This window comes from Topomyia yanbarensis, chromosome 2, assembly GCF_030247195.1.
Source record: "Topomyia yanbarensis strain Yona2022 chromosome 2, ASM3024719v1, whole genome shotgun sequence".
In the NCBI taxonomy this organism is placed as follows: domain Eukaryota; kingdom Metazoa; phylum Arthropoda; class Insecta; order Diptera; family Culicidae; genus Topomyia; species Topomyia yanbarensis.
The window spans coordinates 34,135,662-34,157,847 of NC_080671.1; the positions used below are offsets into that span (position 1 = coordinate 34,135,662).

General features: G+C 40.1%; 3 protein-coding genes across 13 annotated transcripts in view; 1 reads left to right on the forward strand and 2 right to left on the reverse strand.

The window, feature by feature from the left end:
- LOC131682474 (uncharacterized) overlaps positions 1–391 on the reverse strand; it is a 48,656-nt gene extending 48,265 nt beyond the window's left edge. Inside the window, exons 1-2 of the mRNA XM_058963953.1 lie at positions 364–391; positions 211–246 (exon numbers count right to left, since the gene is read on the reverse strand). The gene's annotated coding sequence lies outside the window, so the exon portion shown is untranslated. The remainder of the gene's footprint in view (positions 1–210; positions 247–363) is intronic.
- Positions 392–733: 342 nt separating this feature from the next.
- LOC131680432 (putative RNA polymerase II subunit B1 CTD phosphatase RPAP2 homolog) lies at positions 734–1,856 on the reverse strand. The gene is made up of 4 exons (XM_058961147.1): positions 1,670–1,856; positions 1,496–1,610; positions 1,292–1,389; positions 734–1,232 (listed from the first exon to the last, which is right to left on the reverse strand). The coding sequence occupies exons 1-4, from the start codon at positions 1,774–1,776 to the stop codon at positions 782–784; spliced, it is 771 nt and encodes a 256-aa protein (XP_058817130.1). The 5' UTR covers positions 1,777–1,856; the 3' UTR covers positions 734–781.
- A 2,389-nt stretch (positions 1,857–4,245) lies between these two features.
- Positions 4,246–21,044, forward strand: LOC131682475 (RNA-binding protein 39). Of its 11 annotated transcripts, none has more exons than XM_058963964.1 (7): positions 4,287–5,662; positions 6,417–6,497; positions 6,621–6,800; positions 7,317–7,396; positions 7,456–7,827; positions 19,221–19,794; positions 19,854–21,044. In XM_058963964.1, the coding sequence occupies exons 3-7, from the start codon at positions 6,798–6,800 to the stop codon at positions 20,484–20,486; spliced, it is 1,662 nt and encodes a 553-aa protein (XP_058819947.1). In that variant the 5' UTR covers positions 4,287–5,662; positions 6,417–6,497; positions 6,621–6,797; the 3' UTR covers positions 20,487–21,044. The 11 variants fall into 11 exon arrangements, with proteins under 11 accessions (XP_058819938.1, XP_058819947.1, XP_058819945.1 ...); XM_058963962.1 differs by having other exon boundaries at positions 4,287–5,481; positions 5,571–5,662; positions 6,417–6,800; XM_058963963.1 differs by having other exon boundaries at positions 4,287–4,571; positions 5,364–5,481; positions 5,571–6,800.
- Positions 21,045–22,186: the final 1,142 nt, after the last annotated feature.

Consider the following 22,186-nt stretch of genomic DNA (forward strand, 5'->3'; position numbering starts at 1 on the left):
ACAAACTCCGATAACGGATTTGCGGCTACCCCGTACGGCGGATCCTTAATGGTTCGCGCCGCTTCGTATCCCTGAACTCAGCTGTGCGGCGATCTGGAAATTTTTTTTTAATAAATCGTTCAAAATTTAATTTGCCTTTTCTACCTGGTTCAGGAGGGGCATTGTTATCGTGTTCCCGTTCGTAATCACAATCGGTTTGTGTCAACTTACCTGTAACGTGTAGATAAAATAATTTACGATTAGTCACTGTTGAACAAGAAATTAGTAATTGTGGACACTATTTAATTGACTATATATCACATTAATGTGATATTACAAAGCTTTATAAACAAAAAGACTCAAAAACAAATATCTCGGAAACACCTTTTTTGGAACATCAAATTCTCTGCCGACAGTATTTGTGTTGTGACAAAAACTGTCAAACGCAAACTAAATTCAGGTCTAATTTTTTTAGTACACATCATATGTTAAAGATATTGAATTGGTCACATATGGTTCAAATTATTGGTATCAATGAATCGAACATGCATCTGCACTCTCATCCAATGTATGCTTTTCTTTCGTTCTCGTAATAAGCTCGATATAATTGTGAATCAAGTAGTTTTTGGAACAATGCTAGCGTATATGTTGTATTCGGCGTATTTTTTTCAATATTTAAAAAAATGAATACTCAGGTTACCTTAAATGTATAATGCAGAAACAAACTTCTATTAACTAGGAAAATAGGCATTGGTTTACAACCTCATATCGTATTAAGTATTTATTTCATATATAGCTTATATCATTCAACGGTCATTTTCTTCATCTCTTTACACAGCTCATTATCACTACAACTGGAACTTGTCGTTTCGTGTGCAACCTTAAATGTTATCTCTTTGCCGTCTCTTATGCTTCCTCGAAGGCAGCTGTCTGTAAAGCTTGTACTTGCAACAATGTCGTTAACTGGATTTTCGACAATGCGTAGATCATCGTCACCGGTTGATGGTTGAGCGGATGTCAACGGTGAAGAAATGGTTACCATCCTACCATCAGGCTCTTTAGGTGGTGTACCTGGGAGTAGTTTAAAATTGGGAATATCCTCCTGATCCCGTAGCCACAGAGGACTTGTTAGCATCTGGCTTTTGACATAATTGGAGGCCTTGTAGCATTCTCCAGTGCAAAAGTTTTTCCTTTCCGTTATGTCGTAAACCTTCTTGTTGGACAGAGAAATCACGTATTTTTGTTTGGGCACGCTACAAATAGAATTTGTTTCATTACCTTAAACTAACGAACATATAGTGCAAATTAATACTTGGTAAGCTGTTTACTACACAGCGGATAGCCGCACATTCGTTGAATAGCTCTTTCTTCAATAACATCCTCGTAGTGGCACTGATTGATGTCTCGCAGCTGAAATTATAGTTGGTTAAACGTTTAGTGCCACGGAAAAATATTCAGGTTTGCATTTTTTTATTCAAACGCGACTGTTTAAACTTCAAGAATCGTTTGGACTTACCTTAACCAAGAACCATTCAGAATCTTCTATCGGCTCCAGTAAAGCTTCGACGATAGCCTGAGCTCTAACATTGCATTCTTTTTTCTTCCGTAGAGCAAGCTGAAGTTGTTCCTTGCTGTGAAAATGTATGATTTGGGAACATTGTATGTTGCTTTTCTCGTTTAAAGTATTTACCTGAAATTCCTTGCTTTCCGGGGTAGGTTTGAACGATTGATTTTTTCCTTTACTTTTGCTGACGCGTTATCATCACGAAAAACATGAAAAGATTCGTTATCGTACATTGCTAAAAATATTAAGGTCTAAATCTAATGCTTATTGTTTACTAAATTTTATGCTGGTGCCTGATAAACCAGACCAAAGATGATGCTTGTATAGAGATGCGCGGAGACTGCAACCAGAAGGGGAAAACAGAATATTCGCAATCTAACGTTGAATTCGACTGTCAGGTGGCACGAGAGTGCAGCGGTGATGTTTTTTTATTTCTGCTGTAAAACAGAAAAGATTATATTGTGGTTATCACTAGAAATTGGCAAAAATAGCGAAAAAACAAGATAGCGACAAGATTGCGCAACCGCCATTTTTAAGATTTAACCCTTTAAATTCCCCAAGGCTACAAAAATGTAATTTGAATTGATTCTTATAGGAAGTGTTCGAGCGACTATTGGTCTTGAATCAAGGAAAAACTTAGGAGGATGCAAAGGAATCGAGTTAGGAATCAAAAAGGTACACTAAACAGTAAATTAAATGGGTATCAAAAAATAGTAACAAATAATTTCCGATTTTCGCTCAACAGGTAGTGAAGGCACAGACTAACAGACATAACACTCAAAAACAAAGCTTCGCCCGCTTTAACGGTCATTTTAAATATATTTGTAGTTAGGACTGTGGCCATATTTGAAATTATGGCGCCACTGACATATGAACAAGCATATGGGGGATAGACCACTAGTGAAAAATTGTTCCCAAACCTGAGGGGTAACCCACCAGTAAATGAGTGTTTGGGACTGTGAATAAAAGGTGGAGGGAATTCCCTCATAGTGTTATGTCTGTTAGTCTGTGGTGAAGGGGTGAATAAATCCATGAACTGTCAATTTATGACCGTCCGATACCTGACCAACAGGGCCTATATATTGCTAGATGTTTGTTCTAAACTAGGCGGATAGAGCTAACAGGGTATATTTTCAATTCTTTCGCTATTTTGAATTGATTCCGTCGCATGCTAATCTTCGGTGAAAAGTACAATAGGTTTGTTGCAGTATGCGAAAGTTGCTCCGGAGAAAACAGGAGCAAAAAATACTTGCTCCTTTTTTATTCCGGTTTGCTACCAGACGAAGAGAGTACTTCCAGCTCCGGAGTACTTCCAGTTTCTCCTGGCACTGGAACAAACATCGTAATGCGAGAAGGAGCGCTATTGAGTTATTTGACACCAACACAGTCCGCATAAAACAGACGACAGTCCGATGGTAACAGCTATGAAACATCATTTATAAAAATCGAGAATAGTAGCGGGCCGAGATGGCTGCCTTGTTGAACTCCTGACTAGTTAGTGAACGGTTCCGATGTTGTCGAGCCGATTTGGACCTGGAAAAAGCGGTATGTTCTAAACCAAGCCACTCCCCAAGGCAGAGACACAAGGTTTGTTCCAGTACACAGAAGTTACTCCCTGTTGCTCCGGAGCAAAAAATTCTGGCTCCTTTTCACTCTAGTTTGCTACCAAAAGAAGAAAAAGGGAAGAAGATAATACAGGAACGTTTTTCTCCCTGTTTGCTCTGGAGTACTTCCAGTTTCTCCTGGTACTGGAACAAACCTATAGTCGCTCCAATTTTCCCAGAATTCTATGATCCACCCGATCAAATGCTGCTTTGTGATCTATACATGCCGCCTCGATTCACTACCCAGCGCCACAGAAGCTACATTGTACATCATTTGATCCGGCGAAGCAGTGGATACGGAAACTTTGGAGCAATAAACAATCCCTTTTATCTGTTGGTAACTATGGTATGGACGTGAAATTTTAAGATCTTGTTGGCCTCGATAACACCCTTAGCCTCATTACGATTTCCATGAATTAGTGCTTCTACGTTTTGTACTTGGTATTCAATGAAGTTTTCAGCAAGGTTTTTTTTGATAGGTTATCTACTGTGGTCTGTACACAAATTTTAAGTTCCCCACGATACCACGAGATTGAGTCAAAGGAACTCAATTTTAGGTAGTTTTTCGTTTCCGTGTGTAGTTTTAATCTCATTTAATACACCTGATCATAATAACACGCAAACGAAAACTGCCTAAAATTGAGTTCCTTTGACTCATTCTCGGGGTATCATGGAGGAAGGTAAAATTAGGTAAACCGTGTTGAAGGTGGTTTCCATTCAACCATGGCAAAAATTACAACTCATTGATAGGTTATTTATACTCAAATTTAAGTTGAATTTACCTAATTTTGAGTATACCCCAAAAAACTCAAAAGGACCTTCTTCCACAGAAGACTTCGACTGAGTCGAATCTCTCGTTTTGTTTTTGACAACACTAATAAGTGCGAAAGCAACGCACAACTCAAAAGTAAGTTAAAAGAACTTATTCTGTAGGTTGTTTTACTATTTTAACCGTGAAGAAGAATCATTGAACTTTAGTACCAACAATAAAGCATAGTTGGCGTTTCGGGTGGACAAAAGTTTTGCGTTTGGGAAAGCGCCAAGCAGCGCCATATGTAACGATACGGTAAATCCTAGCAATAACCGTAACGGCATGACAAAAAAACGTATAAAAATCCAACAAAGAAGAAACATTCCAGAACGAACCATCAGCCTGTGACTGTGCGTGTAGATTATACAGTGTTGAAAATTTTTGAAAATTATTCTAAAAACATTGTTTTTCCATCCTAAATTATCATTAATCCATACAAGAACATTACTAGAACAACCGGTGGGCTGATACAACAACCAGTTAGTCGTGAATCGGCATGAAAAGCGGATTTTCTGATCAGGGCTATCATCTACATAATCCCCAAATTTCGGACAAGATGGCGACGGAAGAGTTTGATGTCGAAGAGCTCCTCGAGGCTCCGTATAGAAAGGAGGTGAGTAATCCCTAGTTGGAAGTTAATGGCCGGGGTTAGATTATGGTGCGATTTCTGTTAAATAGCTCTGCATTTTAATATCGTCGAAGGTTTATTTTCATTATTTGAAATTAATTCATTATATTGGGGGAGGTTTTCGGTGTGGTGCAAGTTATACTGCATCTTGATCCATGTAATGAACGAATGTGTTTTGCATTTTGCAAACCTGCTGCAATATTAGTCCTGAATTATGGGCTTTCCGAAACCTGGAAAGTACGCATACGTAAAACAAAAAACTACATACTACTGCATAAAAAAAATATTTAGTGCGAAGAACATGTTAATCGTTTTCAGGTTCGACTGAATAAGTCGAGTTATGACATAATTGAACACATGAAAGTAATAAATAAGGAACACAATCATCGTATAAGCCGATGAAAATGTGAAAAAGCAAACAATTTTTCGATAGCCTAATATATCGAGGATTTTCAATCAAACTCACGTATCCTATGTAAAGTTTTGCTCTAAATCTGCAATAAAATGATTCGATAAATGTATGTGAGATATAAATTGTATTATCCTATTTTAGATCGTGTCGACGGAACCGAAACGACGTCTAGGCACTGCTAAAAACTTTTTGAAGGCAAGTTGAAACAGTTTCTTTCCTTTTGACTTTACATTGTGCTGCATTGTTTATTAATGTGGTATCGAAATGTATGTTCTTTCCCATGTGTAATTGAAGTCGTTTCTTATTGACACTCGAGTTGTTGCTGCACTTGTAATAATCAAGCAAATGTCTCCTTATTTGTCCAGGTGTCGATAGTAAAAAGCAAAAACAATAGGCACATTTGCACCCAACAGAACAGCTTCTTTCTAAAAAAAAACACATCCAGAAAAAGGTCGACTAAAGCGGGTGTCAACACGACATTAGGTAATTAAGCCACATGCATCTTATTTGCTGTCGACGAACGTTCACACGCTAAGTAATCATTATCTATGGCATCTTATATTTGAATATAGATCGAAGAAGTGCTCGTCTTTTACCCCACTGGAAACTGCCGTGCAAGAGAAGCACAGATAGATAAATGCCGAGCATGCCGAATAAGAGCAAAGTAATGACCAGCCAAATATGCCAGCGGATTTGTGTCTTGTATACGTTTCTGAACAGTGGGTGCATGGGTTTCAGTTACCGAAAAATGGCCGATTCAAGCATGGTAGTTGCATCTTTCGTTTTAGATCCCTCCACGTCCGGTTTGGTGTCGGCGATCATCGTTCTACATCATTGTCAATATAAAGATCAATGAGCTCTCTTTGCAGGTTGTTACGGCATCGGTCGTTCGCCAACTCTTATCTTCCCTCGTCCTAATTTTGAGCGTGTATGTAAGGTCATAATGATTGCTTTTTTGGGTCTCTTCTAGGTCATGGCTAATCAGCAATACCAGTTCGTCACCGTCGATCGCCTTTCTCTTGGGTTTATAAGTTTTTATACAAATCGGCCTCCATGCTTGAATTGGTACTTACGGGACTGACTCATCTATTCTCTTAGTCAGGTTTGCGATTAGCTCTCTTTGCTGGCTATGGTTGTGATTAAGGTTTTTCTATTGCATTGGGATTAAATGGCAACACACAAACTACCTCAAAGGTCACCGGTTGAGATAATTCATAAAGCAACTTTATTTAAATGTTTGAAGCCTTTTCCAGATTACAATCAAAGGGGCCTTTGAAGTGGAACTATAACCATTGATCCCATCAATTGTAGAGCCGACGTTACACTATGAGCCACCGAGAAGCTGCAAGCAAACCTTATCCTACACTCATAAACTTCTAGCTATGAAACGTTTTCAAAGGCAATGTTTTCCCTTACAGATCGATTGGTTTTAAAGCATTTTATGTGCATGTTCCACAAGCCGAATGCGTTCAATAGACTCGGTAACTGGCTGCAATAAGGTAGAATATGAAATTTCGGACTATTACTCTAGGATTCTAATTGTAAAAAAAAATCATGTTAACCAAGCGAGTGTATTAGCCAGAAGCAAGATTCCTCATATCTCAAGCGTATTATTTTTGCAGACAGTGCGAACTCTGTGTGCCACACTTGTTTTCCTTCGCCCACGGTGTGGGTGTAATGCGTGTACAAATACAAATAATGCACCCCGATGTAGTGTCGTGGTCGGTCAATTGTACGGAGTTGGTTGAGGTCCCCGAACCAGAAGGGATCTCATTCCGAACGATGACAGTACGATACAAATGGTAAGTTGAAGCAATGGGACGGAAGCAAACAACAGTATTCACGTTAACACTGCTCCTGTTTGGCTCTATTTTTGGAGTCCAGCGACGATCGTAGGTACTATACTATGCCGGGGATAAAGGATACGAACAAAGCATTCACCATATTTCCCAAGCCGAAACGGGGCGTACAACTACTGAGCTGCAAGCAATGATTGGTTTCCTGTACTAGATGCAATATACTATCATTAAAAAAAAGCATCCCTGCCTAGCTACTGTTTTATTAATGCCTCTTGAATCTTTTTTTCTTTTTTTCCATTCTTTATTATTTTTCTCGTACGAAATCTGTTAATCTTCATAACCATCAATCGTGTGCGGAAACCTGTACAATGCGGCATTACCCTGGCGTCGTTCTACAAAATGTTCCTGATCAATTTTTCTGCGTGAATGCTTGAAATCCTTGAACAAATAAAAAATAACTAAATCATACTTCAAACTCAAAAATCCGATATGATATGTATGTTTATGTGTGCCCGTTAGGATGACGGATCACCATCAAATTATGGAACATATAACGGCGAAAAACGAGACCGGGATAGTGGTCGCAGCAAGTCATCCAGGTGAGAGATCAAATCGTTTGATTAATTACCACTTTGTAATCAATATAACTCGTTTACAGGCATCGTAGTCGTTCACGGGAGCGAGAAGAGAGAGGTAAAAGTCGCAAGGATCGTTCCCGTTCCCGGGAGAGACGTGACAAAGACAAGGGCAGAGATAAGGATCGCGAGCGTCACAAGGACAAGGAACGCGAGCGTCGAGCTAGCAAGGATAGATCTCGTTCCAAATCTCACGGTGGACGGGATCGTTCTAGGGAGAGAAAGGAGAAAGACCGAAGACATTATGATCGTCCTAAAGAATACGAAAAAGACTATGATCGCGATCGTGTTCGAGAGCGAGATCACCGTGGTGATATACATCGTCCCCGGGAACGGTTCCCGCCACATCCACGAGAAAAGGACTTCCGCCGGCGCAGTCGCAGCAAGGATAAAAGGTAAGGTATTTTTTAGGTTTAGATTGTCGGGGCAATTGGCTACGGAACATGCACTATTTTAAATGACTTAGAGCAGATCTCTTATACTACGCTTAATTTTTAAACCAAGTAACACAGTGGATTGAACGGTTTTGACACCTTAATTTGAAATTATACTGATTTCGCATCAAAAGGCTGAAAATCAAAAGGCCGAAAAACATAAGGCGAAATTTCAAAAGGCGAAAATTCGAAAGGGCTAATGCTAAAAAGGTCGAAAAATCAAATGGCCGAAAACCCAAAAGGCTGAATCTCATAAGGCAAACTTTTTTTTTATTATTCGATTATTTCACATTGTGTTGTTCCTGATTGATTAATCGCCTCATGTTTGAGTAAATCGGGAGGATCGTACGTTTACGTACGAAACCTTTCCAATACAAAAGAAGAATTAATGCTCTAAAAATCCACCAAACCCTTTGTCAAATGGTGCATTCATTGCGATTTTAATTGAGATTCAAAGAATGCCCGAAACAAGGAATCAACCCCTATGTTTGAGTAAACTGGGTAGCCGAAGTGATCACAAGTGTGCGTGCAAGAGTTATTTGGCATACAGATTCCAAGAACTGCTCATATTTGAAAGAAGGAAACAATTCCTATGTTCGAGTAAACCGGGAATACAAACAGTTTTGCAGTTGTAAGCAGCTGGCATGTAGCTCAAATGTTTGAGCATAACGGCAACTACCTAAACATTTAAATAACTTTAAATGAGTTTGTTTACTAATAGTCCTAATATTGTACTTGAACCAAAATTAGATTATTCTTCTTTACCAATTAATAAAAAACATTTACGCCACATGGCTTCAAGTCGCGTGCTGTCCGACATCGCTGTCGCTCCGTCGGACCTAAACTAATTTATAGCCCCTATGTTTGAGTAATCCGGGCAAACGAGTGGATCACAGGTTTACTTGCGAGGGGCCGCCGCTTCTGACGGCGGGTCGGCGGCCACCTCGCCCGGCGGATCCTTAGCGGCTTTGCGATGCTTCGGATCCTTGGTCTCGGTTATGCGACAAAACCGCATTACACTGGCTTCGCCCTAAGTGATAGATCAGTGTAACAACCGATGGTTGAATATATGTTCATTCCATAAATCATCGTTTGAAAAACTTAGCGAAATTCACAAATGATGAAGTATATAATTCAAAAGAACAGCTCATGATATAAAGAAAGATAATAAGGATAATTTAAATTATTGAAACGCTGTATGGAAAACCAAAACCCACTGGCGTTCATAATAATAATGGTCAAAACAAAACATACGTCTGGTGGATCGCAGTTTTATATTATACTGTACTAAAACGTAAGTCATAGCCAAGTATTCATAATTGCAACAGTGAACAAGCATAAAAATTTCAAAAATGAAACTAAAAAGAATTGCTCATATTTAAAAGAAGGCAAAATCAATTATAAAATGTATTCACTCGAAATATAATCAATATCAGGTAATGGATAATAGCACATTATTATCATTGCATTGTTTGTTTTGTTTCGTCCTTTAAAAAGGTTTGCCTTTCAAAATTCTGCCTTCTGAAAAGTTTGCCTTTTGAAATTCCGCCTTCCAGAAAGTTTGCCTTTTGAAAGTCCGCCTTTTGATTTTTCAGCCTTTTGAATTCGGCCTAATGTAATTTCGGCCTTATGATTTTCAGCCTTACGGCCTCGACCCAATTATACTATACATACGATACGATTGCAAGTTAGTCCCATGTGTTCTATGGAACTACCTATCTACATGGGACTGACTTGGGATTATAGGCAGTATATACGATTGAATTCACGAAAAACACACCTCAACATTTCTGTTTTTAGTGATGGTTTTACAGAGGATTGGATCTTCAAAAGCAATTAGGATAATGCTATTTCGATAAAAAAAAACTTTATTGGAATTCGATAAAAAGCTAGCGCATTTAATAACATATGCAATAGGGATATACTTACGCACTAATGACTAGGCAATATTTTTTCATAACATTTCATAACAAATATCGCATCGTATCGATAATAGAACAGTAGGTACAGAGCCATGTTCCATTTGGCGGTACTTAACCCTTAAACCCTAGGGTTTAGGGCTATTAATGGTTGTTATATTCATTGAACAACGATTCTTTTACTTGATTAGAATATATTTACTTTTACTTCGACATAAAAACTGTCAAAATATGTGGAAATATGGTTGCCACCGTCCGGAAAAAATAGTTTATGATAGTCTATTTCGATTGTATACTATTCCCCCGAAAATCATTCCCCAGAAAGTCATTCCCCAGAATTCAGCCCCCCAGAATACCATCCCCCAGAAAATACAATTCCCCAGAAAGTAATTTCCCAGAATGTACCATTCCCCAGAATTCCATCCCCCAGAATGCACCATTTTCCAGAAAGTCATTCCCCAGAAAAGCTTTATTTTATATTCATTTGATCTTTTTAACTTACTACAGTCGTGATTCCCTGGTTGGTCACTTTTGAACTGGACCGCTTTTTAGTTGGACCTCTACTAGTTGGACCATTGTCCAACTTAAAAGCATCTTAATGTCAAAATCCTATGTTAAAATCACCTTGGCAATCAAACTGAAAATAATCAGAGATGTGAACAGAAGCATTTACACCACTAACGTCTCCTTTGGATAGTTTTGGACGTCTGTCAGTCGTTTCAACTAACGAATCAAATTCGTTAGTTGGACATAGGCTGTGGCCCAACCAACGAATCAATTCCCACTTCCATCAAACGATATTCTTCGCTTTCGGTTCGTGCACATTCCACACAAAATAAAATACAGCAAGAACTATAATCCAAAAAAAAATATAGAACAAATTGCAGAATCTAATACAGGTGTGTTTTGAGAGACATTGGGCAGCAATCATAGGAAGTTGTGGCGCCCCATCCTAGGATTTAAAAGAATGAAACAGTCTTACGTAAGTAAGATTATATGGTGAAACCAAAACTTTGTGCATTATCAAAGTAATTGAAGTGATGGGTTGTTAAGTTGCTGAGGATGAGCTGCCGAAAGCGATGGCTCCTCGCAAGTAAGCCAGTTATCCATTCGCTTACCCGATTTACTCAAACATAGGAATTGATTCCTTCTTTCAAACATGATCAGTTCATTGAATCTTCATGAAAATGACTTTACGTCTGCCCAGTTCACACTTAAAGAATTGTCCCAACTTATGAGCAAGTTTATCCTGTTCGGCATAAAGTCTTTGGGCACAACATCGTCTGACATCAGGCATTATATGGTAGTTGGCTATTTGACCTAACAGTCGTGTAGCATAAGCACAGACAAACAAACATAACACTATGATTAATATCTTAAAAATATCGATCCGCCAAACACTATACACGCTTCTAACCACTCATTTACAAATTAGTTAACCCTCAGACCCAGGATTTTTTTTTACTAGTGGTCTATCCCGTATACTTGCGCATATATCAGTGGCGCCATATATGGATTATAATCGTAAATGCTATTACTGTCACTACTAAAATATATTCAAAATGATCGCTAACATTGGCGAAGAATTGTTGTTGAGTATTACGTCTGTTAGTCTGTTGTATAAGTGCCATTTGGCATAAGGTATGAAAATACTTTCGAATGTATTTCGGGTAGATCGTACATTCGCGTACGAAACATTTCCAATGCAAAAGAAAGATATATCTCGACAAACATATGATTACGGCGTTAAAGTCAACTGTTAAAATTCACTTTTAGCGGAAATTTCTGGACAATGGCTTTCTGTTTGTTTCTGGATAATGGCTTTATGTTTGAATAAATCGGTCAGACGAAAATATGACAAATTAGCGTGCAAGAGTTATTTGGCATACAAAATCAAAAAACTGCTCATGATTGAAATAAGGAACCAATCCTTATGATCGAGTAAACCGGTTATACGAGTAGATTACAGGTTTGCTTGTGAGAGGCAGCCACATTCGGCGGCATGACATCAGCAGCTCCACACCGTATCAGTTCCTTGAATTAGGTAATGAGCAAACCTTAGGCTCCACCACAAAAAATGGGGCATTCTGAATAATGGCTTTCTAGGGAATGGTACATTCTGGGCAATGTCTTTCTGGGGAACGGTACATTCTGGGGGATGGAATTCTGGGGATTGGCTTTCTGGGAAATGGCTTTCTGGGGAATGGTATACAACCGTCTATTTCTGAAGGAAGGTTAAGGGAGGTCTGTTATCTATGGTCAAATTTCTCAATTGATCCTTAGATGCTTGTGGAGATGTTGATGAAAAGCTTATCGCGTAATAATCTGTCAATTTCTTATCCAGATCGATTTTTCCCTCCCCTAGGTTGAGGGGTTTGACGGTATTGCGAACATCATCAAGCATATTGCGTGCGTCAGTGCTAAGAAAACATATATTTCTTTAAGGCGGTTATTGCACTACGCCACGATAGAGGTGCATCGAGGAGACCGAGAGTGTTTAAGGGGCCTTTTTATGTTTTGTGTTTCTTCATACTCTGCACCTGCTCATACTATAACTATTGGCGCGCTTGTTTGCATGTTTACAGACATTGTTCCACAGTTTAATGTCAGTGATAGTGGACGGGGCTCACAGTGCTGGTCATTGTGTGGTTCTATTAGATTCATCCGAATGTCATTCGCTCGAAAGTGATTTACAGGAATGACGTTTGCCCGAAAGCTATTTACGCGAATAAACCATTTACCCGACTGTCATAATCCAGAATGGATCATCTACCCGAATGCCATAAACCCGAACAGGTCACTTGCTCTAATGTCATTAACCCGAATACCGCATCCACGTAAACAAAATTTAAAATCATTTACTATTGTAACAAATCCAATAAAAGGAAAACAAAATTACAATACTAGTGTCCATCAAGCAAGCACACTTCTATAGCCATTCCCTCAGTTTTCGTTACTTTGGTCAGTTCATGAAATGTCGGATATTGAATCGATTTATCGGAGTTTTACCAAATACAAATTAAATACGCAAAGGTCCCATACAAAATGCTCTTCATTTTTTTGACTCACTGAATTAATAATAATAATTACGCTACCCAATTCCTTTGTTTCGCATTTACAGATAAGAGCTACAAAAATATATTGAAACTGGTAACGCTCCTTGATCGAAGTATGCTATTTATTTTAAATTTTATGCTGATTTCGTTTTTAGATCAGAGTTGCTCTAGGTTCGCTCGGAGCTGTCACTTTTGTATGGAAACTGTAAAGATTAGAGCGAACCTAGGGCGACTCGATTTTAAAACCGAAAACAGCCTTATGCTGTTTTCGGTTTTAGAATCGAGTCGCCCTAGGTTCGCTCTAATGTTTACAGTTTCCATACAAAAGTGACAGCTCCGAGCGAACCTAGAGCAACTCTGATTTAAAAACGAAATCAGCATTAGTAATTAGTAATAATCGTGCGTTTCGTTAAGCTTTAACAGCTTTCAAAATTCGAAAATCTTCACCGCAGTTTATGAAAGCCTATGAACGGTCCTGCCACAGGTTATATGGCTGATTGGCAGATTAAGGAGCAGTTGGTTATTCAGTAAAGAGCTAATTGATGAAAAAATTGTCAAGTCCTTATCAGAAACCTTTTGTAGCTATTTCAATTCATCAAGTGCATCGCGGCGTGCTGCCTTGCGGGATGGAGATTGCCATCAAAGTTCCTTATCCAGGAGTAATGAAGAGCACCGAAAGCGGTAGTTTTTGGTTATGTGTGGGATAATTTTCCAGTAAGGTAACTTCGAGTTCATTTAGAAAATTTCTGTATGATTTTTATAGATAAGACCATCGCATTCATTTCGCACAATCGACGATAAAGTGTCGCTGGCGAATTAAAATTTGAAAAATAAAGTATAACGACAAGGATTGTCTCTGCTCGTGTGTCGTGTGTACTCCTGCCGGAATATACTTAATCGCTGCAACGGAAACTCTCAGCAGCGTTTCTGCCTTACGCTAGATTGAATAACCAAACTAAATTGTAAACCACAGCTTCGTGAAGTTTCGGGAAAGCTTTCGGATGAATTAGGCAAAATTTATCCATTATTTTATGTGCTTGACTAGACAACAATGAGCCTGGTTATGACCGGCATCTAAAATATACTGGATAGCAGAGCCAAGGTAATCTGGGAACATATATACATCAGATGCTGCTTCAAGCTATTGTCAGCAGCAGTCTTCTCAAACGAACATCGTACACAATGTTCGCTGTGGTTCTGTGCTCATATCAAACTCACATTATGTGTACGAACTCGAGCACACTATTTCGTACCTAAACATCTACGCATGTTCAGTTTAGTCCCTGATCTCGCGCAGACTAGAAGCTACATACACACCGCTCGAATTTTACCCACGTCGTTTCGCTACTTCTATACACCAGTAACAGAACAAAGCCTCGTTGCCCCACGGTGAGCAAAATTAGCGAACAAAAAAGTAAAGTGCGCCCACTAACGAAAACACTATCGTGATCTACTTTACGCAAACACGAAGAAGACCTACACTGCGTGAGGTGGAACAGTTGATAAAAGTGAATATGAATCTTGATCTTACGGCAGTTACACACCTCCAGCTATATCATACAAAAACGTGATACTAATAACGTTCAAAACGCTATCCGATGCAGAATTCTTTAGTGTGATGAATGATATGCAACACGACATCGAATACGATAACATTAAAACCATGATCCCCGTCTATATCGACCGAGATTTTACTGAAGCTTTATTACATGATCTGGCACCACGCACCACCTGGAAAAACTTTTTCTCCGGCATTCTCAACGGGGTTTGTATCGTTAGAATGCAGCTGCACCAATCTATTCCGTCATACTTGACCTTCGAATGCAAATCTTCTAAAGAGATCACCTATATTAAAAAAAAACTATGCACATACCCTGGCCCACGTGCCAGTTCTGCAACCAGACGGTACACTAGGGTAAACCATGCGCTAAAACTACTGCGGAAAATGGACCTACTACAACACGCACTGATCAACAACGTTCCACTGCTAAACCGGCCAAAAGATAATCCCCGATAACCCTAAGCAAACATCCAGTACACCGGCGGCAGGAATGACAAAAAAAGTAGACGGATAACAGCCAACAGTGAACAATCAAGCAACTCTAGAGATAGCGATATGGACGTACACGAGAGCGATGGAGAGGACAGACAGATTAACCAACAAGCAGCAAACGGTAAAGAGAATAATGGCAATAACGCTTCGCCCCCGAGAAAGAACGAAACGAAAAGCAGCAAGCAGTGCACCCAAGACAGACGATCGCAATAATTTTCGCATTTTTTTAAATGTAATTAGCTGAAAGGTACATTATTTCTAAAAAAGGCGGATGACCCTTGTGGCTAAAACCTTTATAAATAAACAATAATCTGCACATGTTCGCCTGCACAACCGAACCCCATATACGTACACCTGGAGTACACACAGGTTCGTGGCACCAGTTTTGCTTGGTGAGAATCGTTCTCGTGCACGCACCCGATGTACGTACACAAATGTTTAAACTAGAGTTTGTACATCGCTCGCTTGGGTTCGATCCTGGAGGCAAACCTGTACATCGTGACAAAGCACGTTTGAGGTTGAGCGCGTGTTCGATATTTTGTACATAGGTACAAACTTGACGATGTGCATGGAAAGTCTGGTCAGGAATTTTCATGTCGGCTCCCATGTTATGGTTTGGTAAGGCCACACCGGTGTCTAAGGGCTCAGTAATTTGTCCATGATGTTCACATCATTATTATTTAGACAAAAATTGAGCTAACCTTGTTTATAGAATTATAGGGTCAATATTATTTCTTTTCTTTTGTCTGTCACAAACCAGTTCTAAATAAAACGAATGTTGAGTTCAGTGGCATATTTCATTCGGTTGGAAATTGAGTACTTGTCGGCGCTGTTGAAAATAATTCAACTGTTTGGGTATGAATTAATTTCGGCCTGCCTGTTGGTGCAGGACCGGCACCTGAGAGATAGTTAATTGCTCGATGTTTAATTGTTCAGTTCGACCAATGACTATAGGAAATGCGTCGACGCATAGAGACAGTCGGTTAGAACAAACCAGGTTCATTTTAAGGGTCGCCTTGAGATTGGAGAGTAGCTTCAAATACAAATTAAATTCGTCAATCAGTTGCACTGGAGCAGCAATTATTCAGAATTCCGAACCGATTTCCAGTTAAATACCGTGAAAATATGCAACTTTTCTGATCAGAATCCAAATTTATGAATGCGTCCACAATGCAGGAACAAGTTTAATGCTGAGGTACAAATAATCATCTGGTGTGTATCATGCAAAATAGTCTTAGTAACAGAAATCGAGGGAATTATTTCGAACCAAACGTAAGAAACCTCAAAACTGCTACTGCCGATTGATCGTGTCCATTCATGCTTGGAAAACCATGCAATAACCTTTTTTTGGATAAAACTCCAATTTCCAAAGTTAGTTTTCCTGTATTTAATGTCCTAGAATGCTTGAATTATCAAGAGTAAGTTTGGATATCTAGGAAATATCTGGAAATAAAGTTAAAATAATTTAAAATAACGATTCTTTAAAGAAATTCGAGTATTCCTTCTGGTTCTTCTCCGGTTTTCTGAATAATGAACAATATCTTTTTCGCTACGAAGAGTTTATAGTTTTCGGTGCTGCCAGTTTTAGCACTATGCCATCAAAGTACACTGTCACTGTGACACCGTACCGTTCCAAGTACCAGGGTAGCGTAAAACGTATTCACGAAAAATCGTCATAGTATTCCGTATTAACGTATTTGTATTTGGTTTTACAAACAAAGAATTGAATATCGAACCGTGTTGCTCATATGAGTGCCATCTTCATCATGCTCATCATCATTATCATCTCAATCGTTTAAGCCACCGCCAGCTAAATCACAAAAGGGGTTTGATGCCCAGAAAACAGTTTTGCGCATAGCTTCGTCGTAATCATTGATGCATTCCCGTTACCAACATTGGGTATTGATTGGGATTGCTGTGATTTCCCGGTTGCTGTCGGCTGAGAGCAAAAGTTCACTCTACCGGTTCCATTGTCTTTGGAACAAGATTCGTTCACGGCGTCAACATCAGCAGCCGTTTGCCAGAAACATGAGTTGATTCCTTCTTTCAAACATGAGCAGTTCTTTGAATTTGTAAACCAAATAGCCCTAGCAAATAAACTGTCGATCCATTCGTTTGCCCAGTTTACTCAAAGATAAGGGTTAATTCCTTCTTTCAAACATGAGTAGTTCTCTGAATCTGTATATCAAATAGCTCTCCCAAGTAAACTGGTGGTCGACTCATTTGCCTGGTTACTCAAAGCGAGAAGTACAATTCGTTGCGGAAGAATGGCTTTTGCTTCAACTCCTTGCAGAGAGGACACCGCATTAATGAGTGCGCGACAAACGCGAAAAAAATGACCCGAAATTACAGCAATTTACGGAAGAGACCACCATGTTTACCTATCGGGGTTGTAATTCCCTGGCATAATGCGAACCGTACACCGAAACCTAAATATCAGAATGACGGTACGCTTGACCCTCCAAAAACATATGCGAATATGTGAATGGCCACACGGTTACAAAATCGAGTTGTACACGCGAAGTCACATGCAGGCGAGCACACGCGATAAACACGTTAACATACAAACGCTTGAGCCCTTCCCGATCAACAACGTACACTTACGCCCGCGATCGCGCAAACTTGATAACACCCCGGTAATAAGGTGAACGTTTTAGCACATACGAAGTTTCAAACTCGAACCTACAAACGTCCGTGCTCGCGCGATCATGAATCGGTCACGTCTGGAAACCATTACCATCTGTCCTAGTATCTTAGGTCCACGTATTCAGTATGACCAATCAAAAAATAAAGCTCGTATCAACTAGGCAACACGTTCCGTGGCAATATGACCGGGAAATCTACTGATATGGAAGGTCTCACTTCTAGCATTTGAGCTGTGCACCGAAAATTAAGTATCAGATTCGCGGTCTGCACGCGATCATCTAAGAACACACGCGAATATGAGAAATTCACACGGTTATAAAATATGTAGAATTTCTACATGAAAAGTTACGTACACGTTACAAATGCACACGTGACTGAACACGTTAACGTACAAACGCCCGAGCCGTTCGCGATGATACACGATGATGGCGAAGTCTACGCTGCAATTGGCTTTAAGCAGTGTTTTGGTGAGTGACATTTCTCATCTCGTTGGCACTTGTAGTGTGTAAATCTGACGGGGAGCCCTTCCAAGAATCTAGCTCTACAGCTGCAGTAGGACAACTCTGGAAAAAAGGAATATTTAACTGAAATTTCTATTTTACATTTCATTACAAAAAATACACGTCCTTTTCTTCTAATTTATTTTCAATATTGATACTGCACGGCGGCGCTACTGGTTTTCTAGTACATAACACGTTGAAAATGTAAGTGTGTGTGCGTTTCCCCCAAAAGTTTCTTCGGTGTGTGTGTTGTTTTCAAGGAAGTTGTAGTTCAATTCAAATATGATTCGTCAACGAAGGAGAGAAACAATATCAAATCAAAACTCTTCATGCGAATATAATGGTCGCCTTGCAAAGCGCACGTTCGGTTTTTTTCTCGGCATCGTTTCATCTGCCAGCAAAGAAAAAACTCAATTCTTTTCGGTCTTCTTTAGTAGCAGACTGATATGGATGCAAGCCAACACACCATCCTAAGCAATGGTAACGCCAGAGAGCAATTTGTTCAGCTCCTCGTCGTTTCCAATGGCTAGCTGCAGCTGACGGGGGATAATCCTGAATTTTCTGCTAACTGCTGCTCCTCCGCAAACTAGACGGATGCTCTGGCGTAGTAGCCCTTTCTCAGTAGACGGTGGATTCGGCCGACAGGAAACTGGAGATCGGTACGAAACAAGAGGGATTTTGATTTTCTCTTCATCTTTCTTGCTTTACCGCAACCATACATAGAGTGCGTATTTATGGTGTAGTCAGCACGAATGTAACATACGAATGATGTCGCCTTCGCATACGACCCCGGTTTGTGCTCGGTTCAGTTTACGTTTGAAGCCAAAGGGCTGGCCATCGAATGAAATCAGTTTACTTCAAACGTCAAAGACGTGGTGGAGCTATGAACGTAAACTTCAAGATTTGCGGATCGGTGCATGTAATTAGCGGGAATTAATCAGGGACTGGCTTCGGTCGGGTGTTTTAAAATCCGGTTTTGCTACTTTCTAACCATCAGAAATGAAAATAATTGGATAGGTAATGACACAAACTGATTCATCCACGAGCCGTGTATAGCTCACAAATATTTCCTTCTCGGTCTCCTTCTGTAGCGGATCTATATTTTAAACATTTCATCATTTAAGTGTTTTGGTGCACCATATTGACGACTGTTTGCTTTATTTACTAATCATTTTAGTAGTTTTCCTACAACTTACAGACGCCGTTCCCGCTCGCCCAGACCTTTCCGCCGAGGCCGGACACCGCCCAACGGCGTTCGCTATCCTTTCCGGGATGCTTCTCCACCGGAGGAACTTAGCGCGGAGGAGCGCGATGCACGTACCGTTTTCTGTATGCAACTGTCACAGCGAATTCGCGCTCGTGATCTAGAGGAATTCTTCTCCAGTGTGGGCAAGGTCCGGGATGTAAGGCTTATCACATGCAACAAAACGCGACGATTTAAAGGAATAGCCTACATCGAGTTTAAGGATCCGGAATCGGTTGCGCTGGCGCTTGGACTGTCCGGGCAGCGATTGCTAGGAATACCAATTTCGGTGCAGCACACACAGGCCGAGAAGAACCGCTTGGCCAATTCACCTCCAGCACCACCGCCAAAAGTGACGTCTGGACCGATGCGATTGTACGTTGGTTCTTTACACTTTAACATCACAGAGGACATGCTTCGTGGTATTTTTGAGCCATTCGGAAAGATCGATCTCATTCAGCTCATCATGGATTCGGATACTGGTCGATCGAAGGGATACGGATTCATAACAGTAAGTTGTATTTTTCTTTACAGCTTCTAAGGAAGTTTATTAACACAATTTTCTTGCAGTTCCACAACGCAGACGATGCGAAGAAAGCGCTGGAACAGTTGAATGGTTTCGAGTTGGCTGGACGCCCGATGAAGGTCGGTAATGTGACGGAACGATTGGATGTCACAACTCACGCATCGCTCGACACAGATGAAATGGACCGCAGTGGCATCGATCTCGGAGCCACCGGTCGGTTACAGTTGATGTTCAAACTTGCAGAAGGGGCTGGTCTGGCAGTTCCGCGAGCAGCTGCTGATGCATTACTCGCCACTGCACCACAACCTGCCCCACAGCAACCGGTTCAACAGTCGCCACCGATTGCCACCCAGTGTTTCCTGCTAACAAATATGTTCGATCCGGCGACTGAAACCAACCCCAACTGGGACAGTGAAATCCAGGATGATGTAGTTGAGGAATGCAACAAGCATGGCGGAGTAATGCACGTGTATGTCGACAAGCAATCGCCAGGAGGGAACGTGTACGTAAAGTGCACCAGTATCGCGACAGCTGTCCTTGCGGTCAATGCACTACACGGTCGCTGGTTTGCTGGACGTGTTATTACCGCTGCGTATGTGCCACTGATCAACTATCATACATTGTTCCCAGATTCAGCACAATCGACCGCTTTACTTAAGATTAAACGAGCAAACTAAAATGTCCTGATTTCTAATATTTGGGAGTGTTTGGTTGTGTTGGGTATGCGTGGATCTGTGCGAGACAGGTGGTGAGAGTAGTCGTTTCAATGTGATATCAAGTCAAAAAATTACACATACCAGCGTAAAGTAAAAAACAAAATGCAGCAGTCACGAGCGCACCAAAATTTGAATCTGTTTGAAATGTCAAACGGTACAATTTTTCAAAACCGTGCTTCTGAAGTTTCTCAACAATGAATGTATGCTTGAAGCGTGCGTGAGTCAATTAAGTTAAATAAGCATAAAGCCAACTTCTGCTCTGTGTTGAGAGATCTGGTGTCCAGGTTATCATTTTCTTTTAACTTTAGTTTGTTGCAAGTAGAGCGACGATATCGTTTAATAACCTTTCAGGTCAATTCGGTTTTAGACGATGGTGTATTCGCGTTTCAAGATTGGTTTGACTTTTAAGTGTTCATACGTGACATTACAAATGAAATAGCATTGTCAAATGGTACAGTTTAGTAATAGGAATACTTAAATCTATGTTGATAAAAATATAGAGGAGACAGTTCAATACGATGGAGAAGGATTTTATTTACCGTTTCGACATATCTGAAAACAAAATGAATGCCTACTATGTTCAGCTTCTTGCTAACTCAAACAGTTGACAGCACACTGCTGGGAGCACAGGTATTTTCAAGACAGTATCTGGGTGCTTTTTAAACAATCTTCGCGGACTTAGTCCGTTATACTACAACTAGTTACATTCCGAGATCCGGAACCAGCATCTGCCAACATGGTGGTGATGTCATGATGTGGTGATGTTGTACCGACCGAACTGAACCTTCCTGTAATTGCCGAATTCATTATAAAAAATCTTGCTACCGAAGCGCTGTCGGTGGAACTCGCAAAATGTAACTGCCGTGAACGTTGTTCGAGTAGCGTTTCAAAGGATGACCCGATCATCATTCGTCTTGGAAGCTAAATATAGACGAACAGACTGCTTTTTTCGGTGAAAGAATGCAACGAGTAGCACTATACATCCCCATGATCTTAAGAAGCGCCGTAAGCTACACCCGTAACATTTTTCACTGGAGATGGCCGATAGACAAGTACGAGTCTCGATATTTTTTTTTTCTCAACACCTTTGTCTACACAGAACATTGCGGGTAAGAAAATAATTCTAATAAATATCCCATTTAATGATTTGATTTGTATTTTTATGCAAAAATATAGTTTAGCAGGCAATGGGGGGAAGGGGAGGAGTTGCTTCTCTAATCTTTCGATCATCACACCACATGCTTTGGTATTCTTAGTATATATAACAAACATGAACATGTGACACAAGGCGCCAAGAGCGCACTAAAATCCTATCAATCCTATTTTCATTGGACTGTCTGCTCTAAATATATCACCAGGGACCATTCATAAATGATATTGGATATTGACAATAGGGGAAGAGCGTCACGTAACGAGATAAAAACTAAAAATGAATTTTAGACGTATCAGCGGATCAGGGATAAAAAAACGAACAACATTGTTTATGAATGGCCCCCAAACAAAGAATATTCCATAACGAATATCACGTAACATCGGCGACAGAGCATTGGGATCAAGGCCAAGTTCCCCATGAGTCGTGCAAAACTGAGAAGCAACATCAATTTAGGCACGGATAGCAGACGTCCATTTATTTTCATTTTTTTTTGTTTTGTCTTCATTTG

Excerpts from the sequence above, each read along its gene's own strand:
- LOC131680432 (XM_058961147.1), bottom strand. The coding sequence starts at position 1,776 with ATGTACGATAACGAATCTTTTCATGTTTTTCGTGATGATAACGCGTCA. Across the intron at positions 1,390-1,495 it reads CTGAATGGTTCTTGGTTAAG|CTGCGAGACATCAATCAGTG; the intron begins GTAAGTCCAAAC and ends CTATAATTTCAG. Across the intron at positions 1,233-1,291 it reads TGTAGTAAACAGCTTACCAA|CGTGCCCAAACAAAAATACG; the intron begins GTATTAATTTGC and ends TTCTATTTGTAG.
- LOC131682475 (XM_058963955.1), top strand. The coding sequence starts at position 4,455 with ATGAAAAGCGGATTTTCTGATCAGGGCTATCATCTACATAATCCCCAA. Across the intron at positions 7,397-7,455 it reads GGTCGCAGCAAGTCATCCAG|GCATCGTAGTCGTTCACGGG; the intron begins GTGAGAGATCAA and ends ACTCGTTTACAG. Across the intron at positions 19,795-19,853 it reads AGGGATACGGATTCATAACA|TTCCACAACGCAGACGATGC; the intron begins GTAAGTTGTATT and ends ATTTTCTTGCAG.